The sequence below is a fragment of the Strongylocentrotus purpuratus genome, unplaced genomic scaffold (assembly GCF_000002235.5).
Source record: "Strongylocentrotus purpuratus isolate Spur 01 unplaced genomic scaffold, Spur_5.0 spur5_scaffold_8, whole genome shotgun sequence".
NCBI classification, from domain to species: Eukaryota; Metazoa; Echinodermata; class Echinoidea; order Camarodonta; family Strongylocentrotidae; genus Strongylocentrotus; species Strongylocentrotus purpuratus.
Window position 1 is genome coordinate 10,252,512 of NW_022145614.1, and position 19,991 is coordinate 10,272,502.

Sequence of the window (19,991 nt, forward strand, 5' to 3'; positions counted from 1 at the left end):
TGCGTTATCTGTATCATGAGCAAGAGGTAGTCTTATATCAGTCTCACTTTGATGTACAGCGACAAGTGCTGAACTTTTTTGGAATCGAATGCTTTACTCCATTCCTAAAATAAAAAAAATAATGTATGATCAAAGGACCTAAAATTTGGTATATGTTATCCTAATTTTGTGCAGTGATCAAAGAAAGAAAAAAAAATTGATAATCAAAAGATAAGACCAAAGACCTCTTATTAGCTATAAATATAACAACTCGTGTTAAGACTATGAGTGCCACCGCATGTGTTGTGCGTAAAATCAGTAGCTCTTTGATCCCCAAAGTTAGACATTTTAGTTCATTATATTCCATTACTTTGTCATCTGGTACCAAAGAGACGATGGGAAGGAAAAAGAGACGTATAAGGAATCAGCAGAAGAAGGAGGTAATGAAAATTGAACGATGTTTTATGTACACCTGATCCTCTTTGTAATTTATTCAATTATTGTAGTCCGAGATATTGGAATTCACGTTGGTCAGTTAGTATAGGGTCCAGCGCGCAGCGCCCACTCAACTCGGCTCAAGCTCATTGGACTTGGAGCATTAGCATACTTTTTGTGTGGGATAAAAAGTAAGGATACCCTGTATTGATTCTCAAAATGTACAAGTAGGGTGTCTGAACGATTTTTCAATTATCAATTTGGGATCGTTTTTCACCATTTTTGTTGGATATTGGAATAAAAAATGTAGGGCCTAAAATACTAATCAGAATTAGCCTTTAATAAGGGCTCCCTTGAAATGTTTTTATGATATTATTCAAGGGAGCCTTAACCGGCTCCCATACCACTGCACGGAGAGGTAGGTAAACAACATCTCAAATGTGTCCAAAATCACACTTTGTCGCACCCGACCAATATTGGACAGTGGCTTTGATGAATTTTATGTTAGTTGAAATCGTAACTACATCCTGAATTTAAAAATCGGAGGTAAAAATAAGGAAATAATAGCTATTTTCTTACCAGACCGTTACAGCTTAGCTCCCTTTTCACATGTAGCGTGTGAATTCACGATCTCTACACAATGGAAAACACGTGAAAAGGGAGCTAAGCTGTAACATGAACATCCAAATATATATCAAAATTTAAAAAATCACTATCCACCCAATTTTTCAAAATTTCCCAAAACTTTGTATTACCTTTAACCAGTAGGGGCGCTGGTCCAAGAATAAAGATCGTCCGCTTAAACGAGGATATCCTCGTACAGTCGTAAACGCGGACAAATTGCGTCCTAAAAAATAACGATCGTCTGCATTTTCGCGAACGTTTTTTTCAAGGTGCTTGGCAGGTGTAAGGTTTCCGATCCGCATGCTGGCAATGCCAAAAATGGATTCCGTTTAATAAAATACCCCCAGTTCACTGTCTTTTTTTACAGGTTGTCCATCTTCTAAAGGATTTATAGTTCATAACGTGAAAGTCTCTGTGCAAAGTATGTGTGAAATGCATCAAGGAGCATCATCGCAGAATCCTCTTTTTTGCATTGCCAATGCCGGATCAGATATAAGAATCATTCGCGAAAATATGGACGCTTTTATGTGCGTTTTTTGAAGGCGATCCTCGTTTATGCGGACGATCCTTATTTTTTAGGACGCTTCTATCTGCGTTTACGAAGATGATCCTCGTTTATGCGGACGATCCTTATTCTCGTACCAGCGCCCCTACTGTTAACTGGCCCTCATAGACCTGCACAAAGAGGCAGGCAAACAATATCTAAAATGCGTCTGAAATCACCCCTTCCCGATCAATATTGCAGTGACTCTTCTTTCTTCTCATAAAAAGCATTTTAAAATCGGTCAAATAATTAATAAGAAATGTCATGTGTTCCTGATGTCATGTAATTCTTATTCTATTTCTAATTAAAAGATACTAAATAAATAAAACTGCACATCTTATTTTTGCACATATATTGTATTTCGTATTTTGTTTAGTTTTGTAATGACGGCATGTCTTATTTTAAGCCATGTTCAATGATCTAAACCTAATAATTACCAGCTGTTATTTTAGGGACGTTGCACTTCAAACATTTTTTGTTTATGCACTGTTCCTACTATGTATTATATGTCGATGTAACCCATTGAATTTTATCATCTGAACAATTAGTTTACATGGCAAATAAATAAAACAAACAAACATTAAAAAAACTCAAACTTCAGCATGTACCTTGTATGATTTTCCATGAATCATCTTGCCCCGCCCCCCCCCCAAAAAAAAAGCCAGTTTGCAGCTCACTAATTTGAGGAAGCCTTGAGATTATTAAAGCAAAGATACAGAAAGCGAGAGTGAAGAACCAGATATTTTGCTTTTATTTCAATACCAATTCTAAATTTTAGGGAGGCGATGGTAAAGACGGTGCTAAAGACAATGGCAAATGGCGTTACTCTAACAACAGCGGTCAAGCAGGAGCTGGATACGCTAGCGTCGTCATGAATAACCCAGCCTTTGAAAAATATTACAAGGTGAGGTCAGGTTTTGAATAGAATAGATGACTGCAAATTTAATGTTTTTTAACAGAGAATCGAAAAATTTGATGCAGAAAAGTTAATTTTTATTTGTGTTGATAAAGTTCCCTAAACATTAAAAGTGATGTAACAAAGTGTTAATCCTAATTGAATGAAAAAGTGTCATATGACACAAAGATTTTTTTTTGTGAGAATAGAGACGCATTTATTGTGATATAGAATTTCTCTCATTAAATTTGTTTTCATTGTAATGTTTTGTATCTCTTTGATTTCTTTTGTCCTGCCCTTTCCACTCTCATGTTTTTTTTAAATCTCCCCTTTTCCCAACGCCATGATCTAACCCTCTCTCTTTCTTTCTCTCTTCTCTCTCTCTCTCTCTCTCTCTCTTTCTCTTTTTCTCTCTCTCTCTCTCTCTATTTCTCTTTCTCTTTCTCTTTATCTCTTTCTCTTTCTTTTTATCTCTCTTTTTCTTTTTCTTTCTTTCTCTCTCTCTCGCTCTCTCTCTCTCTCTCTCTCTCTCTCTTACTCACTCTCTTTCTCTTTCCGTCCCCTCATCCTAACCTTCCACCCCATCCCCTTTATCTCATTGTTTCTCACAGGAGCAAAATATAGTGCCTGAGGGGGAGTGGGACCAGTTCATGACTTGTCTAAAAGCACATCTACCTGCAACCTTCAGGATCACAGGATTTAGAGGGTAAGGGACTAAGGGTACTACCCCATCCATCCTTCCCCGTAATCCCTCTGACGCTCAATTCACATTAAGAGGTCCATGTGCATTGATTCTAGATGTAAAACATGAGTTTTAAAAATTACCTCTGTAAAGAGAGTTAGCAAGTATAAATGCACTAAAGGCTGTGCATAAGTGTGTATTTTGGTAGTCGTGTACTGTGTACACATCCAGACATATGGCCAGATACACGTGAACATAATCGCTATGTTTTTTGTTTTTTTAATGCACTGTCAGTTAACATAAAAGCAATTTGTAAGTAGAGTACTCAAAGCACCTTTTGACCTCTTTGGATTCCATATGCTCAGTTATAAGTTATTCTTTATTTTCTTTGTACACCAATATTTGTCAGCCAATAGAAAGCCAGGTGAAGAGTACTGAGATGGATCTTATAAATTCTAGTTGTGCACAAACAATTTTTTGAGGTGATTGGTACACTTTTAATGAGAGATGGCCACTAAAAATCATTTTTACTGTAAGCATTTTCCCTTTCACTCACTCTTGCAGTCAAGCAGCCCAGGTGCTGAGGTACCTTAAAGGAGAATGTTTCAATGAGCTGCTGAAGTCTGAAGCAGAAGACGCAAAGGAAACAAGACCATCGGCAATACCATGGTAGGTATGCATATTTAAATCTGTTAGTGGACACTTTTTATTGCTCCAAGTTGTCGTATACACCGTCAATAAGATATGATAAAATGAAAATCAAATTAAAGGAGGATTATTACTCTACCAACATCAATTTTTCTAATATTTGAATTCGCATTCAGGTTCATGAAGGCATTTGAAGAGCCATGCTTTTCTGGAAACATGTTTTCTCTGATGCTCTTCCACATTTGCATAAAAACAATGAAAATCCTCACAAATTCTTGTTCATCTCTCCCCAGAACTCAACCTTCTTTTTTACATGTTTTACCACTCTCTTTTATATGGAATCATTATAACCCTAGTTTCATTTGTCTCATTGTGTGTGTTTAGGTATCCTGATGACTTGGCCTGGCAGATCGGCCTAAGCAGGAAGAACATCCGTAAGATGCCAACCTTGGAGAAACTTCATCTATTCCTCATCTCTGAGACTGAGAGTGTGAGTACCAATATGATGAAATGTTGACTCTTTGATTAGCAGAAGACAGTCCTTTTCAAGACTCCTCAATCCTCCCCATCTCTCTCACATGGTGCGACCGTAAGCTTACATATCAATTTTTTTCTTCAGAGGTTGATTCTGTATTCTATATTTGTCGTCCTTATTTCATCAGTTAATGAGTTTTACAAAATTATCCTTAGCCCTTATCAATTTGAATATTGATGCACACATGCACTCTTCATGTAGTGATTTAAATTCTTTGTTGCCAATTCGCAGGGTAACATAAGTCGTCAGGAGAGCGTGAGCATGATTCCGCCTCTCTTACTCCAGGTCAAACCTCACCACAAGGTCCTGGACATGTGTGCCGCTCCGGGGTCTAAGACGGCTCAGCTCATTGAGATGCTTCATGCTGAACAGACCTTTGGATGGCCAGGTAATGCTTGTACGAAGTATGGTTAGCCATGGAGGACTATATTGAGAGGTCAGTGACACAAAGACGTAACTCCATTTTGAGAAAAAGTTGTATATGTGTCACTGAGCACTTGGGCCTTAAGTCTATGTTTCACTAGCCATTGACTTCAATGGGGTGTTGGTAGGAGTTAAGTCTTTGTGTTTCCTGGAAAGCCCACATGTTTTCTTCAAATACTCATTTTGGCGAAATATGGAGTAACGTCTTTGTGTCACTGAATCCTCGATATCTGAAAGGACGATTACACCCTACTGGTAGGTAGGGAAAGTTTCTAGATAAGGTCATAGACATGTGTGCTACTCCTGTGTTTAGGATGGCTCGGCTGAGTGAGATGGTCCATGCTGAACAATAAATGAGGATGGCCAGATGCTATTTAGTGCTCTAATATCTCAATTATTTCTGTTTGACCATTGTTAACAGTTGGGTGGTTAACATACCAAATACAGTGTACAAACAAAGTCTAATCATATAGGACAGAAGGCACAATGGCATGCTGTTGTGAAGAAAAACTGCTTAAATTTGACATTTTACAGCAATAATTTGCTATGTCATGAACTGGACAACAATTTTAAGACCTAGATAGAATCATTTAAGATGGATTTTTGTGTTTTGAAGTCTTTTCTTACCTTCAAACCTTGATTTTCTGAATGTTTTTTCTAACTTGTCCTGGAACAGTCAGCAGTCAGAGAAGATGGCATTATAATGATCACAATCATGATCACCAGGGGGGTGTTTCACGAAGACTGAGATCGCCTTTAAGTTGGACTTAACTATGGCACCCCGTTCATGCCACTGATTGCTCTCACCATTTACTGGCATTGGTCTCTCAAGGGACGTACAAATCATGGTCATAAATCTACAAAATTATCTAGTAATTATTGAAGGAAAAAATATTATCTAAACATCGTAATGGTGAAGGACACAGTGGCATGAACAGCCTGCCATAGTTAAGTCCAACTTAAAGTCGATCTTAGTCTTTGTGAAACATTCCCCTGGAGTAATAGCGCCATCTCCTGTGAATGATGACTGTTGCTAAATGCAAGATATTTGATTATGATCATTCTTTACCCCCAGAGGGCTTCGTGATTGGTAACGACGATGACAACAAACGCTGCTACATCATGGTACACCAGGCCAAGCGACTCAACAGTCCCTGCTGTATGGTCGTTAACCATGATGCATCAGTGTTTCCGCGGTTACAGGTTCCGGGACCAAACGGAGAGATGACCAACATTGAATATGATAGGATACTGTGTGACGTTCCCTGCGGGTAAGTGTTTCCATATCATTAGAGTCATTTCAATTAAATAATACCAAGGGTTTGTTATACAACAACAGAAATTGAAATTGCTGACTTGTGCATTATTGTGCAGAACTTATTGTAAAAGATTAGCTTTCGGATCAATGGGTTCTAATCCATTGTAAATGGGACCAATTTTCAAAACAAAACCTAAATTTTCAGAAATATGTAATCATCTCCCAAGGTCTATAGGAGATGTTCAAACGGTTCAGGATTACATTTTATGCTTGTGCATTGATTTGGCTACTCACAAGTCACTTTGTTCAGAATGCAATTTCAGTATTTTCTTTTCTTTTAAAGGAGTCGTATGTAAAGCTGATAAGCCATAACTCATTCTATCACATTTTGAACCAGAGCACCAGTGCTCTAAATTGAAATAGAGCATCCATCTCTCTTTCTTCTAAATTTGAAGTCATGACTGTAGTGCTACTATCATCGTTCAGTTACAGCTTATGTCCTGTATATTATGTTAGATTTGATGTAATAATAATAATAATAGAAAAGTTCTTACATATTGTATTATATCTTTGTAAAAGTTCTCAAAGAGCTTAGGAAAAAGTAAGAAAAAAAGTGAAACTAATAGAAAAGCTGCAGGAAAATGTCTTTGACTAATGAGTATAAATATGAATTAGATAAATATGTTTTAAGAGCACTTTTGAATTGTTGAATTATCTTAACTAGCCTCACATTATGGAGGATACCATTCCATAGCTTAGGGGCAGCATGCTAAAAACCCTGTTCACCATTTGACTTTGTTTTGATCACAGATATTTCTATAGTCTCTCAAAGTGCTCAGTAAGGAAGTAATGAAACAAATAGAAAAGGTGTATTGGAAGCCATTCTAATTATGCATTCTACTTTCATATTCTTGTATTTCCTTTGCAGGGGAGATGGTACAATGAGAAAGAACTGTGCCATTTGGAAGAAATGGACACCCCTTAGTGGTATCAACCTTCACCCGTAAGTAAACCATCCGCTGCCTGATGACACCATTAACACTCCCCTTATGAGGGAGCTTTCAACATATCTGCATTGTTAAACATTTCCCATCTATCAGGGAATATTAACTACAATTTATTTATCATTAAATTTCAAATGTCAGTCAGTGATATCTCTGGAATATCTTTATAGGTGGCATCGTTGAGTTAACCTTATCACAGATAAAAGGGCAACAACAATTTTTGAAGTGTTGAGATCATATTTCTGAACTCTTATATTTTGACCTCTCAATGTAAATTAACAGTACACAAACCTCTTGCACATGCAGCTATTTTATCATAGAGGGGACTTCCATCTGTAATAGCAAGTGCACTATAAAAAGATAACATGCTCATGGTGTACAGACAAATAAAGTGATGAAAACAATAAAAAAAATAATAAAAACGTTGCAACTGTAGTAAAGATATTTCCTTTAGGTTGATACATGGATATTTATGTATACTTTCTATTTCATAACTTTAAACCATGTGAAATATATTATATTATTGAATGTTGAATTGTATATCTGATTTCTTGTCTGTTGGAAATGAAAAATAAAACTGAAACTGAATGTCAATATATTCCTTTCCTAGGCTCCAGCGAAGGATCCTCCTAAGAGGGATAGAGCTCTTAGCTGTCGGCGGACGCCTGGTCTACTCGACGTGTTCATTCAATCCTGTTGAGAATGAAGCCGTCATTGCTAGTGTCCTCAAACAAAGTGAAGGTAAGTAAACCAAAAAAAGATGAGGGTTGAGAGCAAGGTTTGAAACCAGGGCCCCATTTCACAAAACTTGTCATCAGTAACAAATTACAGTTTTTGTTACAAGCTAGTGAAATCCTTGCTTCTGATTGGTTATCAGCGGATTTGTCACTGATTTTTGTCATTTGTCATTGAAAAAAGGCTGAAACGGGTCCCTGTCTGTCACATGTTGTCTGGAGAAAGCCATTTAGTACTTCATTAATTCCTCTGTCATCCTGTTGAGGATGCAGCAAGTGTGCAATTAGTTTACTTGCAAAACTTGGGCAATTTGAATATACTGTTGTCTTCCTGATTTTACCTCAAAAAGTTCACTGTTCACTTTATTCTGTACCTGCAGGAGCTGTGGAGTTAGTGGATGTATCAAATGAGCTTCCTGGACTGAAACGTCAGCCAGGAAGAACATCATGGAAGGTAATTTGATATATTATATTGTGCCTTCTCATGCTTATCTCCTTTCTAAAGCATGTTTCTCTTTCCTAATCTTCTTCTCAACCCCACATGCAGCTCATCATTTTGTATTATTTTCTGTACCCCTGAACTCTCACTTCTTTTTTTGGCATTGTCTACTCCTTGTATTATGAATGTGTTCTTCTATCTTTGTCATGTAAAGTATTGTCTTGTCTCGTTCTCGTCTCTGTTGGCATCCCCCTCTTTTCCCCCTATTTTGTAGCTCCTTTTGTAGTTACAGACTTGTTAATTATATTACTCATTATTCTGAAGTATCATTTGAGGTGTTCACACTTGTACAAGCATTGCTTTTAGTGGACCCTTCTGTTTCCAACATGTATTTCTACATTTGTTGTAAATGCTTATGATTGATTTGTAATGTTTTGTTGTAAACATGAATAATTAAAATTGAAATTGATTGAGCTCTTGTCAAGTACTTATTTATTTCATATTACACAATACCACGATACATTGGCCAAGTAAACATAGTTTTTATAGCTTTTCTTGTGCTTCTTATGATATTTTTTTCTGTTGATGGTTTCTGTCTGTCAAATGATGATAGTTTTAGACCAAAATCATCTATATTTGGGATGCAGATGTGATGACAAATTTTTTGCCATTCCTCTTCTATAGTTAACAGCAGCATAATGAACAGGATATGAATTGACTTGACCTGGGCATCATTTCACAAAACTGTAATAAGTATAAGTTCACCAACATCCCATCCCATTGGAACACATGATAATTGCAGTACTTGCATTTCAATGGGATATTGATGATCTTGTACAGATGACGGTATCGTGAAAAGCTCCCCAGATTTGTTTCTTTCCACTTGGGGGGTGTAAATTGTAAATGCATGATATGTTTGCTTCATTCTTTGCTGGTTATCGTTTGAAATATAGGTGATAGACGACAAGGGTGAGATCTTCACTTCAATGGAGGATGTTGAAGAGAGAGAACAGCCGGATAAGAGCAGGAGATATAAACCTTCTTTCTGGCCTCCATCTGAAGAGGACGCAAAGAATATCAATCTAACTAGGTGGTGAGTTAAAAAGTTGTCAAGCTTTTGAACAAGCAGGAAAAAAATATTTTGAGACATGATTTTTATTGATGGTATAGTTCCTGAAATCATTGTTCATTATGATACAAACTTTATTCCATTAAATCTGCATGTAACTAATTTAAATGCTTCATGAACCTGCTTTGAATTGTGTTCCTTGTATGTGTGGAGAAAGTGGAGGATACTGGACTGCCAGGGGTGTCAAGTGTGGCAGACAAAAGAACCTACTTACCATTGATTTATTGATATTTGTAAACCAACCATAGATATTCATAAATAACAATTGTGTTAATAATGTGGCACCAGTTTTGAGTTGTGAATATCAGTGAGAGGGACATGGGTGTCCTGCTACAGCACACTCATTCATTCAGACGATGCTCTGGGGGGAAATCCCGGTGTAGTGGTCCACCTGCACACCCCAATCAGTTATACCAAGAGGAGAGACCAGAAGGTTACAGTGAATCAGTTCGCTTTTCGCCTCTCGGGCACAGGTGACGCCAAATACCTAATGATAATAATGCTCAACAGTCTTAATTGGATAGTAAGCTTTGTGCATAGGTAAATCACATGATAAGTGATAAATTTTATTCTAAAACAAAATATTTTCCTTTTTATTGTTACTGCAGTGTTCGCATCCTTCCCCACGACCAAGATACCGGAGGCTTCTTTGTGGCTGTCCTCCAAAAGACGCGGCCGTTACCATGGATGAAACAAGGCAAGGACAGTAGCCAAGAAAGCGCACAAGGTACATAATAGGACATAATGGAGAATAGTTCAGAAACTCCACAAAATTTCTATTTTATTTTTTTCTGAGGAAGTTTATCACATCCTGTGTGAGCGATGATTTAAAAGGAATTTGATGTGTCTTAAATTTCAAAATGACAAATTAGGCTGTAACTTAAAAAAAAAAAAATTGACTGGCTGGAATGCTCTTGAAGGGAGTGGATAGTTCAAAACCAATGGCATGGGTGCTAATACTCTAAGCCCTTTAGTCGGTTACGTTGTAACCGGTAAAGTACTTTATAAGATATAGCTACAGTAAAACCTGTTTTAGCGACCACCAGTACAGAAAGTCCATTTATGTTTATACAGACTATACTTTTTGTATCCCTTGAAAATGGTTTCTCATTGAAACATGTCCTAAACAAACCTGCCCAAAACGACAAATTTTCTTGTCTCCCTTTAACAGTCTTTATATACAGGTTTCATTGCATTTTTATTATCATTATTATTATTTCTAATATTGTTATTGCAGAAGACACCACTTCTGACCAATCATCTGCAGTGGAGACCAGTGAAACCAACAAACCAGGTGCATCAACTCATGATACAAGCCAAGAGAGTACAACCAGCCAAGAGACTACAACCAGCCAAGAGACTACAACCAGCCAAGAGAGTACAACGACAGAAAACTCAGAACAAAAATCATCAGATGCAAATGGATCACAATCAGGGTATTTCTTTGCTTTTACCTACATGTATTGTACATCTCTGTTGACTAAAGGCGAATATAAGCATCTTGGGTAATAGAAACACACAAACCCAATATTTATTGAGTGCTTTTGAAAATGGGCATGGTGAAAACACATTGTATCAAATTTAAAGAGGGAGGAAGGATGCTTGGGAAGAAAAACAAAAGCTAGCATTTCAAAGGTGCAGATGATGTATGATGGAATCCATGTGAATATGAATAGAGATTTTTTTACAGTAATGTTTGTTTTGTTACATGGTCTGCATGGCTTGGGGAGGGGGGGGGGGGAGTATTTGCATTCAAATTTGGCAGTAAGCCTCTGTTAGCTATTGTTTTGATGAATAGTATACATTGACACAATACTAACTATGGTTTATACCATTTTAAGAAAAGAATGTCACTTAAATGTATATTGACCACAGTTGCAGTGGCATAGAATATTCTATTTTGCATGATAGAATGTTTTATTACAGTTAAACAATGTTCATTATTCACTATATCAAATTGGCAGCATAATTCCACCCCCTCCCCAACCAAGAAGACATTCGGAAGAGTATAGATTATGCACTATTAGGAAAAGTATTCATTGTCATTTACTTTGTATCAAATTGGTTACAAACACCCAGCCAAGAAGCCCCGGTTTTCAAGTTGGAAGAAATACTCGTTCTGTGCATGAATGAATATCTTTGAATAGTTCTAAAAGTGTTAATTACTCACTGTCATCTGCTTCGTTTTAAATTTGTAACAGACTGCCAGCCAAAAAACCAAGGTTATAAAGTTACAAGTACAAGGAAAACTCCTTGTATACATGATTGATATCTCTAAGTGGTTCCAACAATGTTTCTTAGCCATTGTCCTTTTCTTGTTTTTTTTCTATCAAATTGGCAAAAGACCCCAAGTCAAGAAGTTAAGACCAGCAAGTTGAAAGGAAGACCACTTGATTGATTGCATGTTAAGTATACATTGAGTTAAAATAGCCCAGGTACTTCAAAGGAAGAAATAAACTTTTGAAAAGTTCAATATAACGTCCTTTATTCAGTGTCATGCACTTTTTTTTTGTATCTTATTTGCAACAGACCTCCAGCCAAGAAGCCAAGGTTTTCGAACTTCAAGGAAGATCCCTTTGTGTACTTCAAGGAGAGTGAGGAGATCTGGCCTCCCATCAAGTAAGCTCATACCACTCTCCCTCTCTCTCATAGGGATTAACTATTCAATACCATCATATGGATTCGTTAATACCATAAGATGGCTTAGTTAATCATCATGTAAGCTCTTACCACTCTCTCTCTCCCTTATATAGGGATCAACTAATCAATTACATCATATGGATTAGTTAATACCATAAGATGGCTTATTTAATCAATACCAGACTATGGCTTCGTTAATCAATATCACGTTCAAACATAGGGGCAAGGTCAGACAAGGTGAAACTCACAACTTAAAGCCAATTGTTGTACCATTGATTTTACTGACCTGGGGGAACGATCAGTGAGATGAATAGCAGTCCTTGACAAAATGACAAGAACGTTACAAGAAAGAAAGAGATTATCTTAAAAGGCTGAATACCAACATGGCATACTAAATGGATCCTAATCCTAAATCCTTAATCCATGCTGGGTTATCTTGGTGCTCTCTTGGCCATGCTAAGCTCTATGATTGGGATTACAAGGTTCATGCTAATATCATTTGATAGATGTAAATGTAGCAATATATTTGTGATAAGCATGGTGCAACTCAAAACATTAGTAGCGAAGTAATGTTTTAGGAAGATGGGCCAAGGTGTTTAAGGATAGAAACCACATTTTACTTAGGACACTGTAAAAATATGACAAATTCTTGGAGTCAGAAAAATGTAGGAACCAAAGGAATTTTTTATTGAAAAAGTTCTCATACATAATCATAACATGTTCGTATAGACAAAGAATATATATGAAATATATTGTACTACCGTAGTTAACTCATCAACAAAAATTACTTAACAAAATATCTGCCATTTCTTATTATGGAGATCAAGACTGATTTTTTTTAAAGCGATTATATGTTTCATAGTTTCTAAATGCTTGAGAGCTCGTAGAAAAGAAGGAAATAGAGGAATAATGTTTTGCATTTCACTACTTAAAAGACAAGTGAACTAAGATTATACCAAACATAACTTCTATATTTCTTTTCCTCTTTCATTTTTCACAGGAAGTTCTACGATGTGGAAGACTCCTTCCCCATCACTCAACTCCTGACCCGATGCCACGTCGGCAAGAAACGTAACCTCTACCTTACCAACAAACTCATCAAGGGCATCTTGGAACACAATATAGATAGGCTCAAGGTACGATGACCCGGGACATGTTTCACAAAGCCTTTTTTCAATGACAAATGACAAAAGTCAGTGACAAATCTGCTGATAGCCAATCAGAAGCAAGGATTTCAGTAGCTTTTAGCAAAGACTGTCATTTGTTACTGATGACAAGTTTTGTAAAATGGGTCCCTAATGTTTGCTCCTGCGACAATTTATGCAGGGGAGTGTTTCACAGAGACTAAGATCGACTTAAGTTGGACTTGAACTATGGCAGGCCATTCTTGCTACCGATGGCTCTCACCATTATGATCTTTAGATACTATTGTTTCATTCAATAATGAATTATCAACAAATATAAATTCTGTAGATTTTATAGGGCATCATAATAATAATAATAATAGTTCATTCTTTTATAGCGCATTTCAGGACCGAAGGCCCTCTCAAAGCGCTTTACAATGTACAACGTACCCTGATTATTTGCCTATGCTTGAGTCTATTTACCTACGCTTGAGTTTATTGGACCAATCAATAGACTTAGTTTGTTCGTCACATTTACTATGTGTCATGTATTGTAATTTGTCCCCATAAATTTTCTTTAAAATATCTTTTTAACCTCATTATATTTTCTCAGGTCATCAACTCTGGGGTGCGTGTCTTGGCAAGGAGCGATGCCCGCGAGGTGGCCTGTGATTTTAGGCTTTCACAAGAGGTTTGTTTGGCATTCATTGCATGACATTCATCGTGAAAGGCTTGTGTAGTCCTAGAAAATTGGAGGAGTGATTTCCAAATGTTATGAAGCCTAGATGTCTCTCTTTCTTCTACAAACTTCTGAATGCAAGCGTACAGAATCCAGTTTTATCCTATTTTGCTCTGAGAGATTTCTGTTTTTTGTTGTTGAGGGTTAGCAGTAATGGATATAGCCATTGGACTGTTGCCCTTTTATAGCCAGCCATTCATATTGGGATGTGTTGAGTACTCAACCTAAGATTCTGGGGCCAGAGTCTTTGGAAAATGTGTAATATACCATATATAATATTGAAAGCCTGTGAAGGTAGGTGGTGTCCAAATATTTGATACAAAGCTTCCATCATTTATATCGGAGGTAATATTTCATGACAATTTTGTAACTTAATAAAGGAGGATACACAGTGTGCAAACTTTCATGTGCACGCATCCAGCTAGTCACTTCCAAATATCTTCATATCTACTATAGCAATTGGTCAATGAAATATTCAAGCATTTCTTATATGACTACTAGTTTGGCAATCGTAAAGCAATTTGTTCAGTAATTCTTGGAGTTCTGAAATAGGGTTACTAATCACCTTTTAAATGTAAATCAGTGCTGGAAGATGTGAGAATGTGACCATTTCTTACACCTTACCAGGGCATCAATGTACTGTACCCTTACCTGAGAATGAGGAAGCTTACCATTACAAGGGAGGATGTGATCACTCTCTTCTCCGAGGAAGCACCCTTCACCAAACACTTCTCAGAAGGCATCAGGGATATACTGGAGGAAACACGTAAGTCAACTATTATATTGATAATAATAATAATAATATTTTGTTCTTCTATTGCGCATTTCAGGACCAAAGGCCCTCTCAAAGCGCTTTACAGATATATGAGTACCCTGGTCATCAGATTCAGGCTTACCTGCACACAATGTATGCACATTCTCCACTCCCTAGGGAGCATTCCAGCTAGGCGTCATTTTACTAGCACACACTTGCTCATCTCATCACGTTAACTTTCGCATCCTACTGGGTACCCATTTAACACCTGGGTGGAGAGTGGCAAATGTAGATCAATGTCTTGCCAAAGGACATTATCTCTGTGTCCTTCACAAGATACTCAAATTCTACATTGTGCAATAATCCAAGTTCAATTTAGTGATGCTTGGTAGTCACGATGAGGATGCCTTCGTGTGTGCTTTTCGGGTCAAAATTAAGGTATGGGAAAAAGCTCCCTTAGTTGAAAACTTCCCAGAAGGAATCAGGGAAACCCTGAAGAAATACGCAATGTTGTTAGGTAGGACAAGCCATAATGTTTGGCCTACGATAAATCAATGTATGCAATCAACATTCTGACTATTGAAATACAATTATCCTTAACAGGTGAATCAAACTTTTTGTAACCAGGCACTTTAACAAAGATTTGTGCATTGACTTTGATTACATTACGAAAATGGCCTTTTTTTATTACTGCCCGTGATGTTGCAGACTTACTGCACCTCAGATCACATGACAGAGAGTTAAGATTGTTTAGATTTGAGAAACTTGTCATGGGGAGTGTTTCACAAAGGCTAAAATCGACTTTAAGTTGGACTTAAGTATGGCAGGCCATTCAAGCCACTGTTTGCTCTCACCATCATGATCTTTAGATAATATTTTTTCCTTCAATAATGAATTATCGAAAAATGTAAATTCTGTAGATTTGTACGTCCCTTGAGAGACCAGAGCCAGTAAATGGTGAGAGCAAGCAGTGGCATGAAAGGCCTGTCATAGTTAAGCCAAACTTAAAGTCGATCTTAGTCTTTGTGAAACACCCTCAGGTGTTGTTATGATTGTTGCATGTACTGTACTTGGCATGTAATATAAATTGTTTCATTTATTTTCCCTTTTCATTGTGTCATGCAGCCATGGGAGCAGTCATTCTCACCTACTACCCTAAAACAGAGAAGTAAGTACTTTTTTAGAATCATGTAAAAGTGGAAAGTTTGACCTAGTTTAATCATCAAATCATTTTATTAATTTGAATGATGAATAGCTTTTCTTAACAGACCAGTTCACAGTTAGCACATGTCCCAAATAGCCCTGAATATCCACAGATCTTCAAAACATGAAGAGGTCCCACTTTGCACTTTTTGAAATAATCACTCTTACAGAGATGGAAGTGCTACATAAATAGCCTTTGTTTCGCCTTTTCAAAAAAATACTTCCACCTGTGTATCATGGAGTGCACTGCTTGTGCAAAAAAGAATAATGATTATATAACTTTCATGAGTACATATCCAGTATTTTGTCTCTGTGTATTTCACAATTTGGTCTGCAATGACCTTTATCTGCTCATACTCGGACTGCAACTATGAACTGTCTTATACAGGATAGGGAGTTAATAGTATGACTCCATTGATGATGTCCAATCACAACAACAGGGCACACTTTCTTGTTGCAAAGGGTACCAGTCACTCAGAAATGCTTTGCTCTCTTTTTGAGGGTTTTCAATGTCACTATATTATAGTGAAGCATCATACACTCTCAATAGATATAAATACAATATATATCACTTGTGAGTAGACTTGTCAAGCTCATGTACACGCTCAAATTTAATGAGGCCATGTGTTTGTCCTGGTGCAAAAGGTGCAGAGAAGTTTATATTTAGTAGTTAACTTGATGATGGTTGTTTGTTATCTGCAGTGGAGCGGAACCGGAGTCGCCGTTCATCGTGGTAGCATGGAGAGGGAAGACGTCCCTGCGCTCTTACGTCGCTAAGAACGACCGGCAGCACATCCTCCGGATGGTGGGAGGACCGGTCGAGGCCTACAAGAAACCAGCGAGGACTTATACAGGAGAGAGCTCCTCTAACCCTTCTGAAAGCGCAGAAGGGAAGACGGAGGGTAGAGAGGGAGGTGACGGTGATGCGGTTGTAGAGGATGCAGTTGTTGTCGAGGAGGACGGGGCCGAGGGAGAAGATGAAGGGAAGGAAGGAGAGGATGGAGGGAAGGAGGAACAGGAGAAAGATGATGTGATGGTAGTGGGCGAGGATGGAAATAAAGAAGAAGAGGAGAAGAATGGAGACAAGTAGAGGAGCATGTTGTTAGACCATGCAGGTGTTGTCACAAAGGACGGGGATGCGGGAGAGGATGGAGGGAACGAGGAACAAGATGAAGATGACAAGATGGAAATAGGCGCGGATTGAAGAAAGAGGAAGAGTACAATGAGAAGAATGGAAATGAGTAGAAGAAAATGATCCTAATGATTACTGGGAGAGGATGGCAGAAAGCAAACCTTTATGCAGAGGGTAGCCTAGTCAGCAAAAAGGATACATTTGGAAATTAAGATGATATAATGAAAGGACTAATACAGAGAGACCAGTAAATGGGCATCTGAAACTGAAAAAGGGAAGACAAAGATGGTTTGGTGACATAGAAAGCACACAAAGGTCGAAAGATCCATTATGGTAAAAATTGGTGGAAAGAATACTGATTTATGTGAAGGAATACTGTGTATTAATGAATACTGATGTATGTGAAAGAAAGGAAATAATCTAGGTGCGGAGATCTCACTAGCACATTGTCCAAAATTGTAAACGAGTAGCCTCAAGTAAACAGATATTGTTTCATGATCAAAAGCACTTTTTAACCTTCTATAGTATACATTACATTACAGGAAACTGTTTGCCCTTTGTTGAATTTAGTGAATTATGGCTCTTAAAAGCCTTCTGATGATAGTGAAAGAATACTGATATATGTGAAGGAATATGAATAAATGTGCAAGAAGGTAATAAACATACCTAGAAATAGTATCTTGCTGTGGAAAGCGTACAGGTATGAGGAACAGACAAATACAAGATAAAATACAATATCAAGATAATGGATATTGTTTCCTAAACCAAAGCTCTAGTGTTAATAACCATGGATAGTGGTTTGAATTCACGGTTTATAAATGTGTTTTTCCTGGGGACCTAGTGACGAGTTATTCCATTAACATATTATTGAAGAATGAACTACAATACTTGGAATCCAGTCTGCATACATTACTTGTTGCTATGTCAGACATCCCTTCAAGTTGTTAAGAACAACAATTGTTTTTAAAAATTGTGTAAAATTTGAATATGTTAATTAATAACCTCTCTGTAGAGTACCAAAGGACTAACTGGCTGGAGCTGGGCAAATTCAATGTTTGGCGCTGATGTGATCATCACGCCATTGTTTAGCACAAATTGTTTGGAAGTTTGGAACCAGCAACCTTGACAACTTGGCTAATATGACTATTTATGGTCCAGATTAACTAAACATAGCTTTGCAGCACCCCAGGGGATAGTTTAGAAAAGCCAAAGTATTTTGTGCAGCTTCTCCTTCAAAGTATGCATTGACATGTTCTTTACCCTTGCCTGTATTCTTGTCAAGAGAATATGCACCTAGCCCTAGGTAGTTTTTTTATCTATGAAAAATCCCCCACGCTTGGTATTAGTACCAAGGGTGTTCCGCATAAACGCGGTCTCTGCATGTAGTATCTATTTTTTTTAAGAAGATTTAGACACATATTATACTAAGACGAGATCGTGTTTGTGCTACAGGATTGCATGACACGAGCTCCTGCAACAGTTGCTTCACCAACAATCTCCTACACTAAATGAATTCCTAACTAAGAGAGCCAAGATTGTGTAATAAAGAAAATATCACAAATATTGCTTGTAAATGAGCCTTTCTTGAATCTGAGTTGACAATACATTGTCATATTTTCTTTTAAAGTGCACAACATTATTTTGAACCAGTAAGCAATTGCATTAACAATGGGTAAGGTTTTTGACACATATTCATTGCTTCAGCCCAAATTTGGGTCAAGAGGATTTTCTCAATACTTTTTGTGGCAGCATGGTTAGGAATAAGTATATTAGTTACTCTTTAAAATGGAATATATTTCTTTGTCAAACAGGTTATAACTTTTAAATGGGAATCTTCCAAACCTGGGTATCCTTTTTTCTACATGCACTGCACATGACAAAAGTGAGCGTTAACTGTGAATATGTCACATTCCACTGACCAAATTGCCAATCTAAAACTTCGCATAGATATGGTGATCCCATTTTCCGAACATTCAAAACTTTCTCATTAAGCCTGGGTCACAAATGCCTTTATGAACTGTTACGAACGCCGTATAAACGATTTTCAGACAATGGAAAAACAGGGAGATTCGTACAAACCTTTGTGACCGTAGCATTATTTGCCTGATTGAATTCAAACATTTGCCATTCTGTTTCAAAGGTTGGAGTGTCCATTAAAGTGGCCACGCACTGTTCAGGCAGATATTCGAAGGTATCTTATTTATTATCTAATTTTCATGAGCAAAGGGCGTCAGATTTAGTGAAGTTGCACAGCTTTGTCTAGTAGCATTCAGGGCCCCGTTGAACAAAACTTACCATTGATGATAACTTTGCCACCAATGGCAACTGCCATGGAAACCTTGATTTTGATTGGCTGTTGAGCCCCGTTTTACCATTGTATTTGCCATTGATGGCAAAGTTACCATCAATGGTAAGTTTCATGCAACGAGCCCTGGTATTTTTTAATAAAATTTAATTTCTCGATACTGCTTTGTTTTTTAATAATTTTTATGAGACCATCTACTTTTTCTGTCTTTATCATGTTACATGTATTTTCTTCTTTTTTGAAAAACTACTAAGCCATCTGATGTAGTGATCACATAATCTGTATAATCAAAATGATGTTAATAAAAGTATGCTATTGATGAATTTTTAACATAAAATACCAGTACATCCAATATTGTTCATGAATCAACTTGTGTCAGTATTGTGATTTGGGAATTGATAGCATGTTGCATTGTGCCAACTACAAAAAAAGAGAGAGAAAAAAGTGTGTCCAGTGCTAAAAATAAAACAATCTGAATCATCACATACATGTCCATACACCTGTGGTTTCAAATATAAAGGAAGAGAGTTTTTACAAGTACCTATATAAATTAAGAAAGAAACAAAATTGTAATTTCATTATATTTCTTCAACCCCCCTCCCCAACCCCCCTCCCCACCCCCCCCCCCCCCTTCTTGTTGCCTACAATCTTGCCTACTTCTTGGCTCAATTAACTCTGCATAAGTCGAATCTGTTGGGACTGCAAACAAAACTTATGAACAATTATGACAAATTTTACTCAAAGTGCAAATAACAACAGATTTGC

At 37.2% G+C, this 19,991-nt stretch overlaps 1 protein-coding gene across 1 annotated transcript; it reads left to right on the plus strand.

The window, feature by feature from the left end:
* The first annotated feature begins 239 nt into the window (after positions 1-239).
* Positions 240-19,563, plus strand: LOC592875 (tRNA (cytosine(34)-C(5))-methyltransferase). The gene is made up of 19 exons (XM_030975945.1): positions 240-419; positions 2,361-2,486; positions 3,089-3,183; positions 3,724-3,828; positions 4,192-4,297; positions 4,574-4,730; positions 5,841-6,036; positions 6,952-7,026; positions 7,638-7,768; positions 8,142-8,215; positions 9,154-9,293; positions 9,938-10,056; positions 10,567-10,765; positions 11,859-11,948; positions 12,970-13,105; positions 13,707-13,784; positions 14,460-14,598; positions 15,712-15,754; positions 16,492-19,563. The coding sequence occupies exons 1-19, from the start codon at positions 264-266 to the stop codon at positions 16,877-16,879; spliced, it is 2,553 nt and encodes an 850-aa protein (XP_030831805.1). The 5' UTR covers positions 240-263; the 3' UTR covers positions 16,880-19,563.
* The last annotated feature ends 428 nt before the right edge of the window (positions 19,564-19,991 follow it).